Source organism: Podarcis vaucheri, assembly GCF_965113315.1.
Source record: "Podarcis vaucheri genome assembly, chromosome: 10".
Taxonomy (NCBI): Eukaryota; Metazoa; Chordata; class Lepidosauria; order Squamata; family Lacertidae; genus Podarcis; species Podarcis vaucheri.
In genome coordinates this window covers 75,840,334-75,863,486 of record NC_138748.1, presented here as the reverse complement: position 1 = coordinate 75,863,486, position 23,153 = coordinate 75,840,334, and the positions used below count along the sequence as shown (strand labels likewise).

Here is a 23,153-nt window from a genome sequence, read left to right as displayed (position 1 = left end):
CAAAGTAGGACGCTCCCGGGCCGGGGGGGGGTTGTTTACGACAAAGAAAGGAACTTCCAAAACTCCACTCTTCTGCACAAGATTGCTTTCTCCTTTTGCCAATCTTGGAAGTCAATATCTTTTCCAAACTCACCCTTTCCAGGGCAGGCTCTCCAGCTTAGTTCTTACGTCGTTGCTTTAACTCGTCTACAAGGTGAGGGTGCGGACTTCCTTTTAGCACACCCCCCGGTCGTCTCAAATTCAAAAGAAAAGTTCTTAGAGTCCAATTTCAATTTACTCACGGGTTGTTTTTTCAGCCGAATTTCAAGGAAGGAAGTCAGCGCTTTTCGGTCATGGCTCGCGGCTTCGCTCAGCAGAGGTAGCGATGGACTCTCAGTGCCGCGCCACCCCCCGTATCCCCTCCGCAGCCTTTAAAAAGGCTCTTTGCGAATCAGGGGGGGCGCTTAAGGCACCCGCCGAGTCTTCAGTCCGCAGGCTTCCGCGCCTGCGGTTTTAAGGGTCCCCGTGTCGCCGGCACGGCAAAGACCCGTCCCCTGCTGAGCCGATTCCCTCCGGAGCTCGGAGGGAATCCGCCATTCCCGGATCGCGCCAACCCCGGAAGTGATCGTGGCAGGGGAGACACCTTGATCATCGTGATAACCTTTCAAAAACAATTGATACGGCAACATACCTAGAATCACAGTGTGTGTTTCTGTGATGCCCATTTGCCTGGAAGATTTTCTTCGTGAAGTCCCTGAATATGCTGAGTTGCTGACTTCCCTCCCAGACGACAGGAAGCGAAAGTCGCACATCCATTGCCCTGTGTCCTTCCAGCCTCTTTCCTCCCTTGCTCCCTTCTGCCGGTTTGTGTGCCTGACTTAGATATCCTGCATGCTGTATTTTTCTATTGCTGAAACTGGATTTGCTCTCAGGAGCAAAGTTTTGTGCCTCACTGGGGACCCAGTGAGAACTGTATGCTTTGAAAGCTCAGTAAACTATTACTGAAGAAGTCCTGCTGCCTCTGTGTCTGTTTTTGACCTCAGTGTGGGACTGGCTCTGCACGTGGCCCCTACCCTGCTGCTACTTGGCTCGTGCCCTGGAGTTGCTCTACTCAAGCATGCAAGACGGGTGCATCTGTGTACACTCAAAAGCAAATAAAGTAGGACTCGCCTTTCTATGAGAGTACAGTGGTACCTTGGGTTACAGACGCTTCAGGTTACAGACACTTCAGGTTACAGACTCTACTAACCCAGATGTAGTACTTCGGGTTAAGAACTTTGCTTCAGGATGAAAACAGCAATCGCACGGCGGCGGCAGGAGGCCCCATCAGCTAAAGTGGTGTCTAGGTTAAGAACAGTTTCAGGTTAAGAACGGACTCCGGAAGGAATTAAGTTCTTAACCTGAGGTACCACTGTAATGTGTTTTCAACTGTTTTATTGGTTTTTAAAAATTTCGTAATCTGCTCTAGGAGATTCGGATTACCGACAGGGAACTAACAGTAATGATGATGATGTTACATTGCTTAACGCTCCCCCTCCCCAGTCATGAATACTTGAGGGCACTCCTGGGTCCATCATGGTCACTTGAGGCTCAGGTGCCCATGTCCAGCTCAGGCTAGTTCCCCACCCCACAGACCTTTAGGGACAGAGAGGACACCAGATGGGATGGTTGCAACGCTCTCAGTGTGGAACTGCCATGAAGGCGACTCTGGGAACTGGCCCAAAATGCAGCAGCCAGATGATTGGCTGGGCTGCCTCTCTTTATGAATGGCATTTCTCTCCCACCTCTTTGCCCAAGGAGATCAAGGTGGCATCTAGGGGACTACCCCTCCCCACTGAGTCCCCCCACAACAAACACATTGGATTCCTGTTTTAAAAACAGTTGCACTGGTTGTTTCCTTTCCAGCAGGACCTCTCCTGCTCTCAATGCCTTGGCTTGTGAGACCTCCAGTGGTGCTTTCATGGAACTGTAGAGGTGGATGGCACCCCAAGGATCATCTAGTCCAACCCACAGTAATCTCAGAGGGCAAACTTGCATCTGGAGGAACTGAGCACTGGAGGAGAAAATGGGCCCTGCAGGATTAGGCCACAGGGCTGCCCCCTATAGGGGAGACAGAGCAGAGGAGCCACCCATCTCCCTCTCCTCCTCCTCCACAGATTGGCCTCCTCCTCTTTTAACGCCACCTTTATTGGTGGCCTCTGCCTCTTGTGGGAGGGAGTTCCGCAGGTTTTACTCTGCCCTGCAAGAGGAAGCGCTTTCTCTTCCCTTCCTTCCTTCCTTCCTTCTTCTTTCACAGGTGAGGTTTTAGGGACCAGGGTATATTTCATGTCTGAATGTTTCCATCCCCGCACAACCTGTTATACAAAGGGACTGATCCATGCACCTGAATGGGGTTTCTCTGCATGCATTTCCCCACTCCTGGATCCAAGTGGTCAGCAGCACATCCCTGAAAAGGAAGAGCAGAGCTGCCGCCCTCCTGCGACCCTCCGCGCCCTGACTTGCCCCCCTCTCGCCATGCAGCGCTGGGACCCCCGCTCTCCCCATGGGCCCTATCCTGGGAGAGAGGAGACTCACCGGATCCCAGCAGGCGCCCCCAGGCAGCCTCTGCAGAGCCGAACCAACGGGACCCCCACACGCCCGACTACTTGCAGGAAAGGGGGGATTGGGCTTTCGCTCTGGAGGACCCTGCCCCCCGTCTTACTTTCCTCTCTAGGAATCCAGCTCGTTTCCATTTAACCCTTGGCAAGCCGAGCGCACCCAACTCACGCCTTTCCCTCTCTCGAGAGCCGGAGCATCGCGCACCAATGGCATCCCGAGAAGGCGGAGGGGGAGAGGTTTATGGATTACTTCCGGCAATGGATACATTCAGTTTTGGCCCCCTAACAGCTGGCCCTTGAACAAGGGTCCTAAGAAATCTTCACGGGCTCCCGGTCCTTTTCCGAGCACCATTCAAAGTGCTGGCGCTGACCTTGAAAGCCCTAAATGGTCTCAGCCCAGTAGAAGGTGTAGCAGGAACCCCCCCACCCCAATCATTCTGTTTCCACAAACTTCACTCACACTCACACACTACATACGCCACATTTCTGTTATAAATTCATAGAAAATCAACCATACATCGGATTTGCACTGTTCCATTTTTTACTCCATGTGACAAGGACTATCAAAGGGGGGTGCTTGGTTTCTGGTCAGCCATAATCCCTTCACCATCCCAGCACATCCACAGGAGCCCTGCCCAGTTGCTATGTCAACCCTGATAATCCCAGACAGAAGACCATCAAAATCACAAAGAACAGTGGATTCACCACAGGCTGAAACAAAGGACAATGATCAGATCTTCCCTCTGGGGGCAGGAAACTGCAAACTCCCCATTGTCACCTGGAAAGTACTCATGGGGAGGGGGAAAGGAGGAACCAGCTGGGTGACTGGACACTCAGGTTACCACCACAACTCCTCCCTCAACCCCTCCTTTCTGTAATGTATGCATGATGTCAACCCCTTCTGTAATGTATGCATGATGTCAACCCCTCCTTTCTGTAATGTATGCATGATGTTTCTGGGGGTGGGCTTGACCTAGAGGAGGGGAATTTCAAAAGTTTTTATAAGGTCTTGCAGCCCATTGTTCTGGGTCTTTCCTCTCTCTTGCAAGGGAAGGGAACCCTGTTGCAACAGTTCAATAAAGGCCAAGCCTACAGGCTGCTGTTTTGCTCCAAGTTATCCTGGTTGGTGTCTTTGTTTTTGTCCAAGGGAGCCCTCAGATTTTTCCGTTAACAGTTGGCGACCAGACTCTGGGACACTTGGTTCTCCTGCAGAGGTGAGGAGGGAGATAGAGGGGATCAGGCGCCACTGGGCAACCTTAGCCCAGAGATCCTTCTTCCTCTCCCTGCCTCCTCTTTGCGGGCGGTAATCAATCGTCACCAAAAGCTCAACCAGGGGAGCAAAGGCGAGGTCAAAGCCGGCTAAGGGAAAAGGATCCCGGGATCTGCGGGGGGACATCTTCGAACGTGAGTATGGTTTGAAGTAAATACATTGGGAGGGGGGTGGAAAAGTAATGTCCCCACGACAGCCAGACTTTCCTTCTTTCATTTCTGATGTTACCCTTCAGAGTCGGCCGGGTACGTTCTCTCTCTCTCCTTTTCTCCCCCGATTCTCCCCCTCGGAGGGTGGCCAGGGAAATCGCGGAACTTTTCTGTCTGACGTTATCTCTCGGGGTCGTCTAGGAACGTCAAAACCTTTCCCTTTCTCTCCCCACAAATTCTTACGCGGTGCTAGGCCGGGGAAATTGTGGTACCTTTTGCTGTTTTCCGACGTTCCCCCCGGGGTCGTCCAGGAACGTCTTAATCTCTCTATCTCTTTTCTCCCCCGTTTTCCGTCTTGGAATTGAGTCCGGGAAAGCGTGGCTCTTTTACTGTTTCTCTGACATCCCTCTCTCGGAGTCGTCCAGAGGAGTCTTTCAAGTATTCTCTTACTCTCCACCTACCCTAACTCTGCAAATGAAGCTGCCCCTCCTGCCTGGTGACCTTTGTTAGGGATGACCTGGGTATGTGAGAACGCAAGGTCGTTTGCTCCCCTTTCAAAACTTTGTTTTCTCGGACCCCCAATCTGGCACTGCACAGCGCAGGCGTCCAGTAGGGAGCCCAAACTTAGTCTCAAAGGCTAGGCAGGAGGCTGTTGTGGAGGGTAGAAGGGGCGGTTCACGAAGTGGGGCCCCACACTAGGATTAGTCTTGTGAAGCAGCGCTGAGGAAAAGGAATTCCGGGCAGAGAGACCCGTGGTTTGAGTTTCCGGGCTGAGAGACCCGTGGTTTGAGTTTCCGGGCTGAGAGACCCGTGGTTTGAGTTTCCGGGCTGAGAGACCCATGGCTTTGTTTCAGGTTCAGGTTTGAGATTTTCAGAAATTAATTCGTGGTTTATAGATAAGTAGGAATTGTGTTAGTCAAGGGTACTTTGAGTACTGAAAGGATTTTTTTTCTGTTCACCCTTTCTTTCCCATTGCCTTTCCTCCCTTGTGTGTGTGTTTCCACTCTTTCTGTCTTTAGCGTACTTTGTTAACGAAAAAAAAAAAAAAAGCCCAATAATAACATATGAGAGAATGGGAGCTCACTAAACACCCTAGCTGGACTCCTCCTGGCAACAAAGCTTCCATGAAGCCTTTTTGCCCCAGAGAGGATTCTAATATGCCCCTCCACCTTGCCATCTCCAATTAGAGAAAAAATAGAAATAAAATAAAGGGGCAAAAATGGTCAAGTTTGTGTTGTTAAACTGTAGCCTAGAGCTGGAACATGGAACTGTAAACTTAATGGTGCACAGAAGGCAGTAGATATAATAACAGTCCATGTTCTAAAATGCACATAGTTTTAAATTGCAAGCTTGCTTCAAAAAAATCTTAAATCTAAGGAAGCCATGTTGCGCCTTATCAATCTTAAAACAAAACAAAATGGAGAATGGAGTGTGCAAATGTTTGTTATTTGAGAGAGGCTCTAAAAGAGAGTTTCCCTCCCAAGTGGTGAAATCCTGTATACGTGCTACTTGTGTTCTGAAAGGGGGATTACCCCACCTCTTTCTTCTAGTTTTAAGTGAGGAGGGTGATTCTAAGTCTAATGGCAAATGATGTTTTGTTGTAACTTTTGAGTTTGCTCCAGTCTATTTTGGAAGGAGAAGTTAACCAAATGTTTCTGCTGCAAAAGCCTAGTTGAGCCAACTGCTCTCTCAAGCTAAAATGCAGTGTATGTACTTCATTAAGTATATGCCTATGAAAGTATGGTGTTCCTTCTAAGAAAAATATGTGAGTCCAGTTTTAACTTTGATCTGGTTGGACAGAAGAGTTATTGTAAGGCTCCTGATATCAGTCTCTATAAGACGTCCTGGCCTCTTTTCTTAGAAAATGCCCCCCTTATTTCATTCTGTCTCTTTCAGGTTTTTTTTCCTTCTCCTTCTTATTCTGTGCCAGGTAAATTTACTCCCGAGTAAGCTTCCTTTAAAGGAAACTGCAAAGGTCCTCTCCCTATCTTAGGAAAAATGTTCACTTCAGTCTTTAAAGATAATTTATCTAGGAACTTTCACTCTTTAGTCTAAGGAAGTAAAAAAACTCTCACTCAAACTAGCTTCAAGATCTGCTAAAATGGTTGGGTACTTTTATTTTCCTCTTCCTTAGTACATGATAGGCGCATGGTTTGTGATAGGCGCATGGCTTGTGATCTCTTCCCCAGTTGTGTCTGTGTACATAAGTATGTGTGTGTTTCTGGTAGTACAAATCTTGCTATGAACCCTGTATTTTAGGGTTGGACTAGATGACCCCAGGTCCCTTTCAACTTTCCCAATTTGTGGCTGATGAGTTGAAATCCAGCCCAGATTTGCTCTTTGTTTTTAAAGGTGAGAGGTGAATGTGTGTGTTTCTGGTAGTACAAATCTTGCTATGAACCCTGTATTTTAGGGTTGGACTAGATGACCCCAGGTCCCTTTCAACTTTCCCAATTTGTAGCTGATGTGTTGAAATTTAGCCCAGATTTGCTCGTGATGTTTGAAGCAGAACTGGTGATATCAGGCATTTAAGTGATTACAGTGTTTATCATTTTGTCTATTTAAAAAATAAAACTTAAAAGTCTACTAAAAGTTTAAGCACATAAAAATTCATATAGTCAAGTAGAATGCGCCTTGACCAATCCTGTAAATAAAGGGCAGGATAATTTGTCTGCAAATGGTAAGGCTGAAATGACTGAGAATGTTAAAAAAAAAAATCCTATGAATTCTGACTGGCCATTTTTACTCATAAATAAGAGAGCGGTTGATTGTTCCGCGAATGACCAGATAAAATGACCAATAATGATAGCCCTTTCCTGTACATAAAGGAAGCAGTCTCAGTTTGCTTGGGCTGAAATTGCTAGCTTTGGTGAATACTTAAATTGCTGAGTTTCTCTTTTTGTTTAAAATCAAACCCTGTTTTCAAAATCTACTCCTTACCCTTCCTTTCCCTTATTCAAATGGTAATTTAGCCAAAGGATGCAACATTTTCTATAGTATAAAAGGTTTGCCGAGATATGAACTCTGCACATGCACAGAGGCTAGATCAGCTACAGAAGAGAGAGAGAGGAAGGGGGGAACTGTAAGGGGGGAGAGGAGGTTTCTTCCAAATGTAAAAGAAAACTTGGAACCATTGAGGAACCATTGAGGGAAATCCCCCCTAATCTGTCTTTGCTCCAGGGGCTACTTAAGACAAAAGGCTAAAAAAAAAACAAAACAAAACCAAAAAAAACTAGCCCATCAAAAGTCAAGAGCTTTCCAGGTTCCAAATCTTAACATGCCAAATTCTTTTCACAGGTAAATATCAGAGCATTCCCCCCCTCAATGGGAATTTTAGGAACAGCATTTCCTGACAGGCTTCTCACATGAAATAATTTTCCCTTTTAACAGGATATGTGAACCCCGATAACAAAGTGTTCTTAACATGCCAAATTCTTTTCACAGGTAAATATCAGAGCATTCCCCCCCTCAATGGGAATTTTAGGAACAGCATTTCCTGACAGGCTTCTCACATGAAATAATTTTCCCTTTTAACAGGATATGTGAACCCTGATAACAAAGTGTTTGTCCCTTTTTCCTCCCACAGCAACTTTCTTTCTGTTCTGTGAAACAAGTCTGAATCCCTGCTACAGTTTGACTTCCATCTCTTTGTGGCTTTGACACTTTTTTTAAAGTTACAAATAATCTGTTTTCATTTATTTAATCTGTCTCTCCATGATGTCTATGAAGTTAATCGAAGCACAACCAAACATTGTTTGTGGAATGGTATTTGTTTACTTTTTTGCCTGAGCATTTCTTATTAATTCTGTCATTTTGGCTAGTGCAAGGTACTTGCACAACTTTAAATTGCCATTCATTTTTTTCCTTGGTATTAAGTCATTTTCCAGTATTGTCCTATAGCCGATGTTGTCACATCAAGAAACACTCTTTTATTTTCATTGTTACTTCAGATTTCTTAAAATTGTGTGTCTTAGCATTTATTTATTTTTCGTTCCTCATAAGTCATTGTGTGTGTTTCATTATTATTTTAACCTTGAATTTTTTTTACAGTTCTCTTTCTCTCCAAAGTGAAGGAAAGCAAACGAACTTGGCAGATAATAACAGTAGTTATAGGAAAATGTGATAATAATATTGGAATGAATGAAACGCTTAATTCGCTAAGATTTTTATTATTTGCAGCTTCCAACAGAAACCGAAGGACATCCTTTTTGCCTTTTGCCCCCTCCTTTTTCTAACTGTCTTTAAGCCCCCAAAACCCTGCCCCTTACAGGATATCACCTATACAGATGTGCAATGATGAAAAGCAGCAACAACCCCTCAACTCAGTTCTTCGCCAGCAACAACAGACACCAAAGTTTCAAAGTGGCCACAGCTTTCTCTTTCAAGAAATATAGACTGCCGGGGGAGTGGACCTGACAAAGGGGGGAGGAGTTGAATTGCAAGGACATTTTCCCACTTTTGAACCTTAAGACTGTGCTCCAGGATTGAGAAGATCACAATTGTCTCAAGATAGGCAACTGATATTTAATTAGTTTTTTTTGTATTATGTGTTATTATGTAAGAATGTTGAAATGTGTCTGACAGTGTGATTTCCACAAAGGGGGGCTATTTTGTGTGTAATTGTTTTTATGTTTAATGTCTTATTCCTTACACCCCAGTGGAGGATTCTCATACATTTTATGCTTTTTAATAGGTCAGGCTATTATGTAGTCCAATGTTTAGAATTTGATAAATTTATAACCACAATTCGTTGTCCCACCTGGCACTATGCCAACCTTCCCTACCCATTTTAAAAAAATGTGTTAAAACTTGCTTTACCAAGGAGAAGCTTATAAGATACATAAAGGTGCACATGCTTTGGTTTAGCAGGAATGATCCCTTATAGAGTTAAATTGACTTATTTGGACAAAATGCCCTTTTAAGAACGGTTTTCCTTTAACAGACTGGTTTGAAAGGTTGAGAACCATGGGCACATAAATTCAAATTGGACTCAGTTTGAATTGGGCAAGTGTATCCAGGCTGCAATTAGCTTTTTGGTCCTTAAAGTGCAAGTGATCAACTTCCCAGGACTACAAGACCAGAGCCTGTAATAATAATAATAAATCCCATGGATTTTGGCCAAGGCGAAGACATATCTCTCAGGACGTGTCCGAAACCTGTGCCAGCTGTGGTGGGTGCCAGGCTACATGAAAGCCCTAAGTGGATTCACCAGGGATTGCCACTACTGCGACACCGTGCCGATGTGAGACCACAGAAGAGCTACCTTGACACCTGAGAACACACAAATGGCGGGAAGGGGGGAAGCAAACTGCACTTTTCAGTCATTAGTGGACCTTCCTGCCTAAATGCAAAGCATAGATCACTATTGAGAAAATATTTCTTCCAAGGTGCTAGAATACCACAAGTAACTGAGCAGTGCACTGTTACACCATTATATTTCCATGCAAATATCCTTAAAGTAGCATGATATCCAAGTCCCTTTCAGGTTCACATGGACACACATCTGGGACGTAGAATACCAGGTTATTATTTACCACCTTAAATTGTGCGGAGAAAAGGATTGCAAAGTAGCCACCTTTGCAATCTTATCTCCGAAGGGGGGAACTGTAGCAGGAACCCCCCCACCCCAATCATTCTGTTTCCACAAACTTCACTCACACTCACACACTACATACGCCACATTTCTGTTATAAATTCATAGAAAATCAACCATACATCGGATTTGCACTGTTCCATTTTTTACTCCATGTGACAAGGACTATCAAAGGGGGGTGCTTGGTTTCTGGTCAGCCATAATCCCTTCACCATCCCAGCACATCCACAGGAGCCCTGCCCAGTTGCTATGTCAACCCTGATAATCCCAGACAGAAGACCATCAAAATCACAAAGAACAGTGGATTCACCACAGGCTGAAACAAAGGACAATGATCAGATCTTCCCTCTGGGGGCAGGAAACTGCAAACTCCCCATTGTCACCTGGAAAGTACTCATGGGGAGGGGGAAAGGAGGAACCAGCTGGGTGACTGGACACTCAGGTTACCACCACAACTCCTCCCTCAACCCCTCCTTTCTGTAATGTATGCATGATGTCAACCCCTTCTGTAATGTATGCATGATGTCAACCCCTCCTTTCTGTAATGTATGCATGATGTTTCTGGGGGTGGGCTTGACCTAGAGGAGGGGAATTTCAAAAGTTTTTATAAGGTCTTGCAGCCCATTGTTCTGGGTCTTTCCTCTCTCTTGCAAGGGAAGGGAACCCTGTTGCAACAGTTCAATAAAGGCCAAGCCTACAGGCTGCTGTTTTGCTCCAAGTTATCCTGGTTGGTGTCTTTGTTTTTGTCCAAGGGAGCCCTCAGATTTTTCCGTTAACAAAGGGAAGGAGCGTCTCCACGTCCATCGCTCAGCCCGGACACTGAGGTCCAGCGCCGAGGGCCTTCTGGCAGGTCCCTCATTGCGAGAAGTGAGGTTACAGGGGGCCTTTTCTGTTGTCGTGACTGCCCTGTGGAACGCCCTCCCACCAGATGTCAAGGAGACAAACCTCCACAGACGCCTGAAAGCAGCTCCGTATCGGGAAGCTTTTAATATTTCATGTTGGGTCATGTTTTCTTCTATTCTTTTGGAAGCTGCCCAGAGACAATGTTCTTGTTCTTCTTTTACATGTTGTTGGACACCCAGCTTTTAATAGCCAACAACACAGAGATAAAGGGCTGCTTCGTTCTGTGCTTTTGGACTCCTAGGTGGGCTTATGGTTCTGGGGCTTGTGGATCTTATGGGATTTAATGTCTTGCCATTATAAATGCACGGGGATAAGCGCATTTACACAGACACATTTCCGCAAAAAGACCCAAACTCCGGCATGTAGCCGCAGGTGATACAATAGGAGCCTTTCTGCAAATGGCCTTTGCAACACAACTCGCTGGGTGGTAACAAAGTATACACATTGGCCTCTTTGCAACGTAGCCCCGTTTCCTCAATGAATCCACCCATTTCAGTAAAACCTGAGCTGAAATAGTAAGGAGAGCAAAACAGCAGCCCTGTCTGACCCCCGTCAGCCCCCAGACTCCCTCAGTCACGTGGCAGGAGATTCATCCTGAGCCCCCCCCCCCTGAGATGGGTATGACATCCTGGATGATCCAGATATGATCCATTGATGATCCACATGATCCAAGCAGACTTGGCCAAAGAGCAGGTCTGTAGGCCTGAATGAAACGGGTCTGCGGTGATGGATTCTGGAGTCAAGAAATCCTCCCTTTCCAGTGATCTCTCCGGCTGGCCGGGAAAAGGCAGCGAGCAGGAATCCTCAGGCATCCCGACGGACAGACAGACCTGTCATGATGCCAAAAGACGAACTCGGAGTCTGATCTGATTTAAATGCAGAACTCATTTTGTGACTTCGCTGTTGGATTGTCGGGATCAGCCCCTCCCCCCTCTCCTGATCCCCAGAAGGAAGACGGGGGGGGGATTTCCTCTCCTCCTTCTCCCCCCCCCCCCCGCTCAACACTTTCCCTCCCCTCCCGGCACATCCTTCTCTCACCCCGCCCACACAATCCCAGATCCCGCCCCCAATACATTGCTCCTCCTCCTCCTCCTCCAATCCGGTTTCTGCTCCAGAAATGTGGGGCGGGGAGCCCCCCTCCCAACCTGCCTGCTTCTCCCGCAAGTAGAGCTTCCACTCCGGATTGCCGCTCTGCCCCGTAGATCTGGGGGGGGGCGCTTTCGGAAAGGGGAGGAGGATGGGAAGAGGAGGATCCCCGCCCAACGTGGATGTTGCAGGAAAGGAAAGGAGAATCGGGAGCGAGGACAAAGAGGTAAAGAGGTTGGGGGGGGGCGGAGAGAGAAGAGGACCCAGAGACCCCGCCAGTTCCCCCAAGCGCCTTCCGTGGGGCCTGGATCCCTGCACGCGTGCTGCGAAGGGGGCTTTTCTCGGCCCCTTAGGCGCCTTGACAGGGGCGGGCATGGGGCCCTCGCTCAGGGGGTACCCATGAGGACCCCATCGCCCCGTGTCCCCACGCAGGCACCCCCGGAGCGCTGGGGGCTCCGCGGAGAGAGAGGTGGGCCACGAACGGGTTAACGGGCAGGAGGAATAGAGACGCTCCTGCCCCTCCCCTGCTTGTCTTGGGGGGGCGCGCCTCCAGCTGGAGAGATGGGGGCGCAGGGTGTGGGGTGAGCAGAGCCAAGGGAGCCTCTGGATGCAGGGGAGACTCGGGAGAGAGGGAGGGGGTCAAGGAAGTGGGGGGAGGGAGGGGAGCATCCCTGGGGCAGCGAAGGGCAGCATTGGGGGGTGGGGAGGGAGAGATATAGGAAGGAAGGACAGTCTGGGTAGGGCGTCTCCATCATGACGCCCACGATGAATCTCCGGAGGTGACGCCTTGGCTTCTCCCGCCTGCCAGGAATGCCCCCCCTTCAAGGTGACCAGAGAGGGATCCCTGGAAAGTGGGGGGTCCAGTCCCCCCCACCCCTTCCTTCCTGCAGTCTCCATCCTCTTCCCACCCCATAAGCCCCCATAAGCCCCTGCCCTATCCAGACAATGATTCTGCCCAGTCCAGCCATTGGTCCCCTGGAGAGGAGAGGAAATCCCGAGAGGAAGAGGGGAGGGGGGAGGCCTTCTCAGAAGCGGCTCTTGGTTTCCGCAATCCCACCCAGGAAGCAGCCAGAAACCTTTTCCTCTCCCTCAGGCTTCCATCTTTATTGTCTTTTCCACTGAGGATGAGGATAATGTACACCTGTCATCAGAAACAGGGGTGCAGAGTCCATGGAATGGCTCTCAGGATTGATACAGAAGTTGCACCTCAAAAGCATTTCTGTTCCTCTTATTCTTTGTAGCCAATGTCAGAGTGACTGACAAGCTGAGATACAATCCTTCATCATCCGATGACAGCGACTGCACGAATCTTCCCAGTCAAAGGACCCATTTTCAGGATAGACAGTGCCTGTGGCTGGAGGCTCTACACACCGGGTGTGCCTGTGCAGGCCAAAGACTGCCAGTATTAGCACAGGTGAGGTGTGTGACCTCCCCAAATTTACAGAATGTATATGAATGAGATTTCCTGGGTGGGATTATAGTTTATGGCAACCCTGTGATTTTCTCCACCCATAACATTTTATGAGCTGATATAGCAGTACGAGCTCCAAAATAACTTAAAAAAACCCCCACAAGATCATCATCATCATCATCGTATTCATACCCCCAGGCCTTAGTTTGCCTCCCCATGATCTAAAAGGGTGCTCATCAATGGTTCCTCTTCATCCTGGAGAAGAGTGACTAGTGGGGTGCCACAGGGTTCTGTCTTGGGCCCAGTCTTATTCAACATCTTTATCAATGACTTGGATGATGGACTCAAGGGCATCCTGATCAAATTTGCAGATGACACCAAACTGGGAGGGGTGGCTAACACCCCAGAGGACAGGATCACACTTCAAAACGACCTTGACAGATTAGAGAAGTGGGCCAAAACAAACAAGATGAATTTTAACAGGGAGAAATGTAAAGTATTGCACTTGGGCAAAAAAAAATGAGAGGCACAAATACAAGATGGGTGACACCTGGCTTGAGAGCAGTACATGTGAAAAGGATCTAGGAGTCTTGGTTGACCACAAACTTGACATGAGCCAACAGTGTGACGCGGCAGCTAAAAAAGCCAATGCAATTCTGGGCTGCATCAATAGTATAGCATCTAGATCAAGGGAAGTAATAGTGCCACTGTATTCTGCTCTGGTCAGACCTCACCTGGAGTACTGTGTCCAGTTCTGGGCACCACAGTTCAAGAAGGACACTGGCAAACTGGAACGTGTCCAGAGGAGGGCAACCAAAATGGTCAAAGGCCTGGAAACGATGCCTTATGAGGAACGACTAAGGGAGCTGGGCATGTTTAGCCTGGAGAAGAGGAGGTTAAGGGGTGATATGATAGCCATGTTCAAATATATAAAAGGATGTCACATAGAGGAGGGAGAAACGTTGTTTTCTGCTGCTCCAGAGAAGTGGACACGGAGCAATGGATCCAAACTACAAGAAAGAAGATTCCACCTAAACATTAGGAAGAACTTCCTGACAGTAAGAGCTGTTCGACAGTGGAATTTGCTGCCAAGGAGTGTGGTGGAGTCTCCTACTTTGGAGGTCTTTAAGCAGAGGCTTGACAACCATATGTCAGGAGTGCTCTGGTGGTGTTTCCTGCTTGGCAGGGGGTTGGACTCGATGGCCCGTGTGGTCTCTTCCAACTCTATGATTCTATGATTCTATGATTCTGGAGAAAATACCAGCTTTGAATCATACAGAGTAAAACTACCAGAACCTTCTTGAACCGATAGGTGAGGAATTATCGCTATACATTAGATCTGTACTTTTCTATGCCTGAAAAATGCAACCATGACACAGTGGGAATGTTCAGGGATGCAGGAGAGGATATTGTCAGAGCTGCCCAAGGTCCCAGCTCACAAAGGACCAACGCCAGTGCGTTACTATTTACAAAAGTCTTTATTGAAGTTCAGTTTCGCTTTCACAGCCGCGGCTCCTGAGCCCCTGACAAATATGTTAAGATAAATATAGGATAGAAAACAGAAGAAGATGGAAAGGAATTGCTGAAACAATTAACAGAAGTGGAATACAAAAAGGGAGGTGTGAGGAGGTCGTGGAAATAAGGGAATGAAAGATAAGATATTGAAATTGTTTTGGGTTTTAAATGGTTTGTGTCTTGTTTTGTTAGTCTTATGTTGTTTTTGTGGGGGGGGTTGTTTTTCTGCTTTGTTGTGTTTAAACATTTGGAAAATTAATAAATATTATTTTTAAAAAAATTAAAAATGAAGTTGTCAGAGCTGCCCGAGGTCCCAGCTCACAAAGGACCAACGCCGGTTCGTTGTTATATACAAAAGTCTTTATTGAAGTTTAGTTTTGCTTTCACAGCCACGGCACGCAGCTCTACTTCTGAAACTCTAGACCGCCGAAGCTCCGTCTGAATCTCCTCCCCCCAGACACCAGTTTAAGACTCTAGCCTTGCTCCACCTCTTCCTTTGCTCTTTCCTCCTCTGGCTCCGCCTGTCAGCTGGGGTCTCGCCCTTCCTAGACTCTTCTGACGCTGAGTCCCCTGAGTCTTCCCCCTGCCTCCGGCGGGCTTTAGGACCTGGTTCCCAATCCGGGTTTTCTGCTGTCCCATGAGCCTGTACATTTGAACTTGGCGCGTGCACCCAGACGGCAATCTTCCTCCTGACCGTTACACTGCTCCTGTCACTGCTTCCCCCTTCGAGGAGGCTGGCTGGATCTGACCTCCCCTCCGTTCCCTCACTCTCCGATGGAGCCATGGTCAGCCCTGACTCATCTTCTCTCCCTGCTGGAGGAGATGCTGGCCCTGACACATGGGACTCTTCCCCCCCCCCCACTATGCTCTGCTGGGGAAGCTGGTCCTGCTCTCCCGGTGCTGCTTTGGGAGTCCCCGCTGGCCCCTTGTTTCTGGTGTGTCTCCCCTGGGACCCCCCTTGCCCTGGCCATCGGTGCCTCCTTCTGGGAATCTTCTGATTTGCTGGAGAGACTCATGGAATCTCTCGGGCCACTTTCATACTCCCCTACGCTGCCCTCAGATTCTTCCCCTTCGCTCTCCATTTCCTCTCTCCCCTGTGCCTCTGCTCCTGAGCCTTTGACAGATATATTGTTTGGTTATATCCTTTCCAACTTGTGCTAACAAGTTGTACAATTTAGCAGAGTAACATTCCCCCTTTTAAACTTACAGCGGATGCGTTTGCTCAGGCTCGCTAAAGCCTCTAAAATAAGTTTCCTTGGTAATTTCCCCTTTAGTCCCTCATAAAAAGATAAGACACAACACAGTCTTCTATAAAAGTATAAAAAGAGTTTACTCACACATTCTGTTCACAAATGGATCCCAGAAGGCAGACTTAGGTTACAAAAGTTACATACACCTGGAAACTATCCCATAAGGAGACAGCCCAAATGAGCATCTTAGGCTAAGCAGATGTTGCTTCTTCGACGAATGTAGTCAGAGAGAGTGTGGCTGACCAGTCCTGCTCTTTTGTTACCTGGGCAGGTGAGGTTGCACCCACCTCTAGTCCCATGCAGAAGAAGTCTCTCCCAGCCTAGGAGAAACTGGAAGTTCCGACTGGCTGCTCCAGACATCCCCTTTTATTTCCACTCTAGGGATGTTGTACTTGACTGCTCTTGTGTTTCACATCCCACAGACATTTTAAAAGTCAGCACCAACTGTTTGAATTGTGCTCGGAAATGTGCTGGGAGCCAGGGAAGATACTTTAGAAATAGTGTTATGTGGTCTCAGTGGCTGCTCCCAGTAACTAGTCTAGCTCCCCCATTCTGGATTAGTTGCAGTTTCAGAGTCACCTTCAAAGGTAGCCCCATGTAGAGCAGCTGGCAGTACTCCAAGCAGGAGATAACCAGAGCATGCACCACTCTGGCCAGACAGTCTGCAGGCTACTTGGGTCTCATCCTGTGTACCAGATGGAGCTGCCAGACAGCTGCCCTGGACACAGAATTGATCTGTGCCTCCATGGACAGCTGGGAGTCCAAAATGACCCCTAGGTTGCACACCTGGTCCTTCAGGGGCACAGTTACCTCATCAGGACCAGGAATGCCCCCATCCTCCCCCAGGGACAGTATTTCTGTCTTGTCAGGATTCAACCTCAATGTGTTACCCACCATCCATCCTCCAACCACCTCCAAACAGACACACAGGGCATTCACCATCTTCACTAGTTCCAATTTAAAAGAGAGGAAGAACTGGGCATCATTCACATACTGGTGAACACCCAGCCCAAACCCCCTGATGATCTCTCCCAGTGGCTGCATATAGATAGTAAAAAGCATAGGGGAGAGGATGGAGCCCTGGGGCAGCCCACAAGTAAGCATCCAGGGGTCTGAACACCACTCTCTGGACATGGCCCAGGAGGAAGGAGGGGAACCACTGCATAGCAGGGCCCCCAGCTCCCCTAGACGGTCCAGAAGGACACCATGGCCAAAGGTCTCCAAAGCCGCTGAGAGATCCAGCAGAACCAGGAAACAGCTTCCCCCTCAGCCTCTGGCCCGTTGGAGATCATCAACCAGCACAACCAGGGCAATTTCAGTCCCATGATGAGGCCTGAATCCCCATTGGAAGGATCATGGCGGCAGGAGATTTCCTGGTCCTGCACCCCCAAAAGCTCCAGCCACAAGACTTTCATTAGCATTGAAGGGGCCACATGATACATTGTGGTCTTTTCTTCGAAAAACAAATATTTTGAATACTTTTACAGTGCCGTATGATGTAAATATGGGATGCGGGTGGTGCTGTGGCTTAAACCACAGAGCCTAGGACTTGCCAATCAGAAGGTCAGCGGTTCAAATCCTCGTGATGCGGTGAGCTCCCATTGCTCGGTCCCTGCTACTGCCCACCTAGCAGTTCAAAAGCACGTCAAAGTGCAAGTAAATAAATAGGTACCTCTCCAGCAGGAAGGTAAACGGCGTTTCCGTGTGCTGCTCTTGTTTGCCAGAAACGGCTCAGTCATGCTGGCAACATGACCCAGAAGCCATACGCTGGCTCCCTTGGCCAATAAAGTGAGATGAGCCTGGCTTATATGGTCCCAAGGAAAGCAGAGCAGTATGTTTGGCACCAGCTTGGCTGCAGGAGTTGAATGAAGAAGATACGAAGGACACCATCCAACCATCTTAGAGACTCCACTCTGGATTTGTGTAGGTTTTCCTCCATAGCCTTTTCTTCCCCTGAACATAACTCAAGAGGCAGTGAAAGTTTAGGAGCAGAGTTTTCCTTCTCGATGGGCTTCCTTCCCCGGTTGACGATCCCATCTGCCCTTCACTTTCCTCTGCAGCAGGGGCAGAATCTGCCTTCTGGACTGTAGGATTCACTGTTCTTCTCCTCCTCTCCATCCACCAGGGTCTGCCGTCACCTGCAGCAGAAATCCCCAACCCACCAAGGATTTGAGACCCATCAACTATCCTTACCACGGTTTTGCCGGCCGGTTGAAGCGATTCCTGGGATTGTGGCCCTTGTTGCATGCTGACAGCTTCTGGAAGCCACAGGTGAGAGCTGAGTGCAGGGTGGGGACCAATGGTGGATAAATTACCCCATAAGGTGCATGACATGACCCCCACCAAAGGTACCCAGATATTTGAGACAGATAAGGAATAAATTCATGTCTCTGGAAATATCACAACATCAGTCCATCAATAAATCAACACTACATATTCAAGGATGAAGGGATAAGTACAGTTCTCCCTTTGCCTTGAATATCCAGCTTTGTCAGTGCCAGATTAGGGTAGCCTTCTTTCAGAAGAGGGGCTTGAGATCAGGCAGCACATCATCATTATAAAGAACCATTGGGATTCCCATTTGCCATCTTCTTTCCTTCTGCTTCTCCTGCTCTCTCAATGCAATGTGAGGCATGTAGACAGAGGTCCATCTCCAAGAACAGGAGCTTCCCTGAGCACCCATTCAGCTGACCACAAGCACCAAGCCTTGTCACTAATTCTCTGACTGACCCAGACCACAGTCCCTGGAAAAGATGTAGACCAGGGTCTCACATAATAGTCCACATGGACCTCCTGTGGCCATTGGGACTGTGCAGGTGATTCATAAACATCTAGAGGTGGATGGAGGATTATGATGCAGAGGATGGGGAATGTCCAAAGGAACGATGGACCGGAGAAAGAGAGGGCCTGCTCATGGACAGAGAGCAGCTGCCTTTTCTGTGAGGAAACAATTGATTTGAAAAGGCTGTATTCCAAGATCATGCTGCTTTATTAACAATGATTGAGGATTATGAAAGGTGGTGATGCATTACTATCATTTGATGACATTGCTTTTTCATTTCCAAAAAAATGGGAACATGGGTAGGACATGGGAGAATGTAGGAGATGTTGAAATAAGAGAAGGTGTAATGGTGCTTGATGTGTTCTCTTTCCCTTTGTTCTCTTTCTTGTAACCCAAACAGGATTTCCTTTCCTCCCACTCTGAAGAAGGTGATGGAGAAGACATTCAGAATTCCAAGGAATGGGGAACCTTTCGTTTCATTAGGAATAGAAATTAAAATGTGTGAAATGTGGGGTATGCTTCATTGAATGAGCACACATAGCTCATATCAATGACTCCAAGAGGGGAGAAAACATTTAAAGGTATGGAGAGTGGGAAAAGTTTCACTGATAGTAGAAAACGTAGAACACATCAGCGGACTCACATGGACAAGAAAGGATTCCAATGCAGGGAGTGTGGGAAGAACTTCAGTCTAAGAGGACTCCTCAATATACACCAGCGGACTCACACAGGGGAAAAACCATTTAAATGCATGGAGTGCGGGAAAAGCTTCCGTCAGAGTGGACACTTAAGTTCACATCTACGGATTCACACGGGTGAAAAACCTTTTAAATGCAGGGAGTGCGGAAAGAGCTTCAGTAAGAGTGGACACTTAAGTTCACATCAACTGACTCACACGGGTGAAAAACCATATAAATGTATGGAGTGTGGAAAGAGCTTCAGTAAGAGTGGACACCTCAATACACATCACCAGACTCACACAGGGGAGAAACCATATGAATGCAGGGAGTGTGGGAAGAGTTTCAGTCGGAATGGAGAACTTAAATTACACCAGCGAACTCACACTGGTGAAAAACCATATAAATGTATGGAGTGTGGAAAGAGCTTCAGTCAGAGTGCACACCTTAGATCACATCAACGGACTCACACAGGGGAGAAACCTGTTAAATGTATGGAGTGCGGAAAGAGCTTTAGTAAAAATGGAGCCCTTAGAATACATCAACGGACTCACACAGGGGAAAAACCATTTAAATGTATTGAGTGCGGAAAGAGCTTCAATCAGAGTGCAGACCTTAAAAAACATCAACGGATTCACACAGGGGAGAAACCATATAAATGTATGGAATGTGGAAGGAGCTTCAGTTATGATGCAGGACTTAGATCACATCAACAGACACACACAGAGGAGAAACCATATGGATGTATGGAGTGTGGAAAGAGCTTCAGTCGGCTTGGAACCCTTAGAATACATCAACGGACTCACACAGGGGAAAAACCATTTAAATGTATTGAGTGCGGAAAGAGCTTCAGTCAGAATGCAGACCTTAAAAAACATCAACGGATTCACACAGGGGAGAAACCATATAAATGTATGGAATGCGGAAAGAGCTTCAGTTATGATTCAGGCCTTAGAAGACATCAACTGACTCACACAGGCAGGGGGAAAACCATTTAAATGTATTGAGTGCGGAAAGAGCTTCAGTCAGAATGGAGACCTTAAAACACATCAACGGACTCACACAGGGGAGAAACCATATAAATGTGTGGAGTGTGGGTAGTGCTTCAGTTTCAATGCAACCCTCAGAAGACATTAACAGATTTACACAGGAGAGAAACCATATAAATGTATGGAGTGTGGAAAGAGCTTCAGTCAGAGTGGACACCTCAATATACATTAACGGACTCACACAGGGGAGAAACCATATTGATTGATTGATTGATTCTTTATTGTCATTACACAAGTGCAACATTGCACAAAGTGCAACGAAATTGGATGCCATCCCTTAAAACAACAAAAGCAAGACAACAACAACAACCAAACAAACCACATTCCAGCCACACCCACACCACACCCATCAAACTCCCAGGTCACACTAACGAGTTACAGCATTCAAAAGGGCCACAGCTCTTGGATAGAAACTGTTTTTCAGTCTATTTGTCTTTGACTTGATGTTTCTATATCTTCTGCCAGAAGGCAGTAGTGCAAACAGACAGTGTCCCGGGTGAGATGAATCCTGCAGGATGTTATTTGCTTTCCTAAGACAACGGGAACCGTACAGTTCTTCCAAAGATGGGAGAGGATGACCAATAATCCTTTGGGCTGTGGTTATGACCTTCTGGAGCACCTTCCTCTCCCTAGCTGTACAACTGGAGAACCAAGCACAAATACAGTATGTAAGAATGCTCTCTATGGAGCCTCGGTAGAAGGACACCAGCAGTCTCTCACTCAGATTGTTCTTCTTTAAAAGTCTGAGGAAATAAATATAAATGTGTGGAGTGTGGGTAGTGCTTCAGTTTCAATGCAATGCTTAGAAGACATCAACGGACTCACACAGTGGGAAAACCATTTAAATGCATTGAGTGCGGAAAGAGCTTCAGTCAGAATGGAGACCTTAAATTACACCAGCTGACTCACACAGGGAAGAATCCATTTAAATGCATGAAGTGCGGAAAAAGCTTCCGTCAGAGTGGAAATCTTAGAAAACATCAGCAGACACACAGGGAAGACACCATTTAAATGTATGGCATGTGGAAGAAGCTTCAGTCAGCGTGGAACCCTTGATATACATAAACAAACTCACACAAAAGACAAGCCACATAAACGTCAGGAAAGTATATTGAGGCTCAGTCCTTGTGGAAGTCCTACATCAACAGACTCGTGGCCAGGAAGAACTTTAACAGTTGACACCCTACATACCATCAATAACTTTAAATGGAAGGATTGCAGAAAGTGCTTTAGCTATAATGTAATGTTTAAGAAATATCAGACATTCAAGCGGGAGAACCCATTTAGATGTATGGAGTGTGGGACATGTTCCTCTCAGAGTCCACTCTTCTTCACGGCAATGAACTCAGAGGAAATCTGTCTTCCTGCTTCAGGGCCAGCTGAGTCTGTTTCTCTTGTCATTTTCTTGTAGCTAGGTAATTCCTCTCTAATCTGCTCTGTGTCTGTGTCTCTCCCTCCTTCTGAGACCACTGGAAACGAAGGGGATGACTTTCCCCCCTCCAGCTCCTCTTCTGAGGAAAGCTGATTGGCCTGAGAATGGATTCCCCCCTTAAGGTGGGGGACCTCAATGGAGTCCCTTCATTAGAAATGGACGGGACAGAAAGGGACAGAATATCTAGAAAAGGGAGACTACCACATACATTTTTTCAAATGGTGGACAGCTTAAACCTAAGGGATGCATGGAGAGAGAGAAATCCACTGGAGAAACAGTTCACACTCTTTTCAGAAGCCTAACAATCATCAGGGAGAATTTATGCAATCTAGATCTCAAATAATTTAATAATAGAAATTTAAAAAAACAGAGATTCACCCAAGGACAATAACAGGTCATAATCCAGTGATATTAGAATTAGAAAATAAACAAAAGAGTAATAAAAGATGGCAATTAAATGAGAATTTATTAAACGATGAAAATCTGGTGATTAAAGCACAAGAATTGTTGAAATAATTCTTTGAAATCAATAAATCACAAGACACTGATATAAGAATAATTTGGGGTGCCAGTAAAGCATTTCTTAGAGGCTTCTATATACAGCAAAATGCAGGGGAAAAGAGAGCTTATGAGAGGAACTTAGAGCAGTTAAGAGAAGAAATAGCGAGCAATGACAAAATACTAGCGAAGGAACCAAAAAATAAAAAGGTAGCACCAAAAATCAAGTTATTACAAACACAATTCTCGTAGTTGTTAAGCATTGAAATCCAAAATAACATAAAATGGATGAAACAGAGATCCTTTGAATTTGCAAATAGGCCCAGCAAAATACTGGCATGGCAACTGAAGAAGAGACAGAAAGAGAGATTAATAGATAAAATCAAAGACGGCAAGAAAACGAGAAGAAATAAACAAGTGTTTTATCAACCACTTCAAAAATTTATGTAATATAGGCAAGGAAACAGAAGAAGATATAAAAAATTATCTGCAGGGGAAAGACTTACCCAGAGTGGGAATAGAAAAAAAAATGCATATCTAAATGCCCCAGTTTCTATGGTGGAAGTACAGGAGGCTATTTCCAAAGCGAACTTGGGGAAGTCGCTGGGCCCGGATGCCCTTTCCGCCTTGCATTAAAAAAAATAATGGAGGAAGTAGTGGCTACTCCGCTGAAAGTACTCATAAATAAAATAATGGCGGAAGGAAGAATCCCGGAGTCATGGCAATTAGCACATATAACAGTAAACCCTAAACAAGACAAGAACAAAGAGAATATAAATAATGATAGACCAATATCTTTACTTAATAATGACTACAAGATATATGCGGACATATTGGCCCAGAGATTAAACACAGTGTTGAACGAAGTCATTAGCCAAGATCAGACAGGATTCTTACCGGGAAGGAAGATGAGCAATAATGTGAGACTTGTGATTGAGGCTATTGAATATCTTGACTGGAAC

At 46.6% G+C, this 23,153-nt stretch overlaps 3 protein-coding genes across 4 annotated transcripts in view; all 3 read left to right on the top strand.

The window, feature by feature from the left end:
• LOC309541378 (uncharacterized protein) overlaps positions 1–20,426 on the top strand; it is a 97,522-nt gene extending 77,096 nt beyond the window's left edge. Inside the window, exons 1-3 of one of the 2 annotated variants that reach the window (XM_082239200.1) lie at positions 11,599–11,803; positions 17,879–18,024; positions 18,936–20,426. In XM_082239200.1, the coding sequence (XP_082095326.1) occupies positions 19,086–20,210 (1,125 nt within the window). In that variant the 5' untranslated portion in view covers positions 11,599–11,803; positions 17,879–18,024; positions 18,936–19,085 and the 3' untranslated portion in view covers positions 20,211–20,426. Of the gene's footprint in view, positions 1–11,598; positions 11,804–17,878; positions 18,025–18,935 lie in introns of those variants that run through there. The other variant, XM_082239199.1, reaches the window with a different exon arrangement.
• The window catches only part of LOC309541368 (uncharacterized protein), a 135,784-nt gene that overhangs the window by 83,627 nt on the left and 29,004 nt on the right, over positions 1–23,153 (top strand). The window lies entirely within an intron of this gene.
• Positions 1–23,153, top strand: part of LOC309541348 (uncharacterized protein) — an 85,003-nt gene that overhangs the window by 32,846 nt on the left and 29,004 nt on the right. The gene's annotated exons all lie outside the window — the stretch shown is intronic.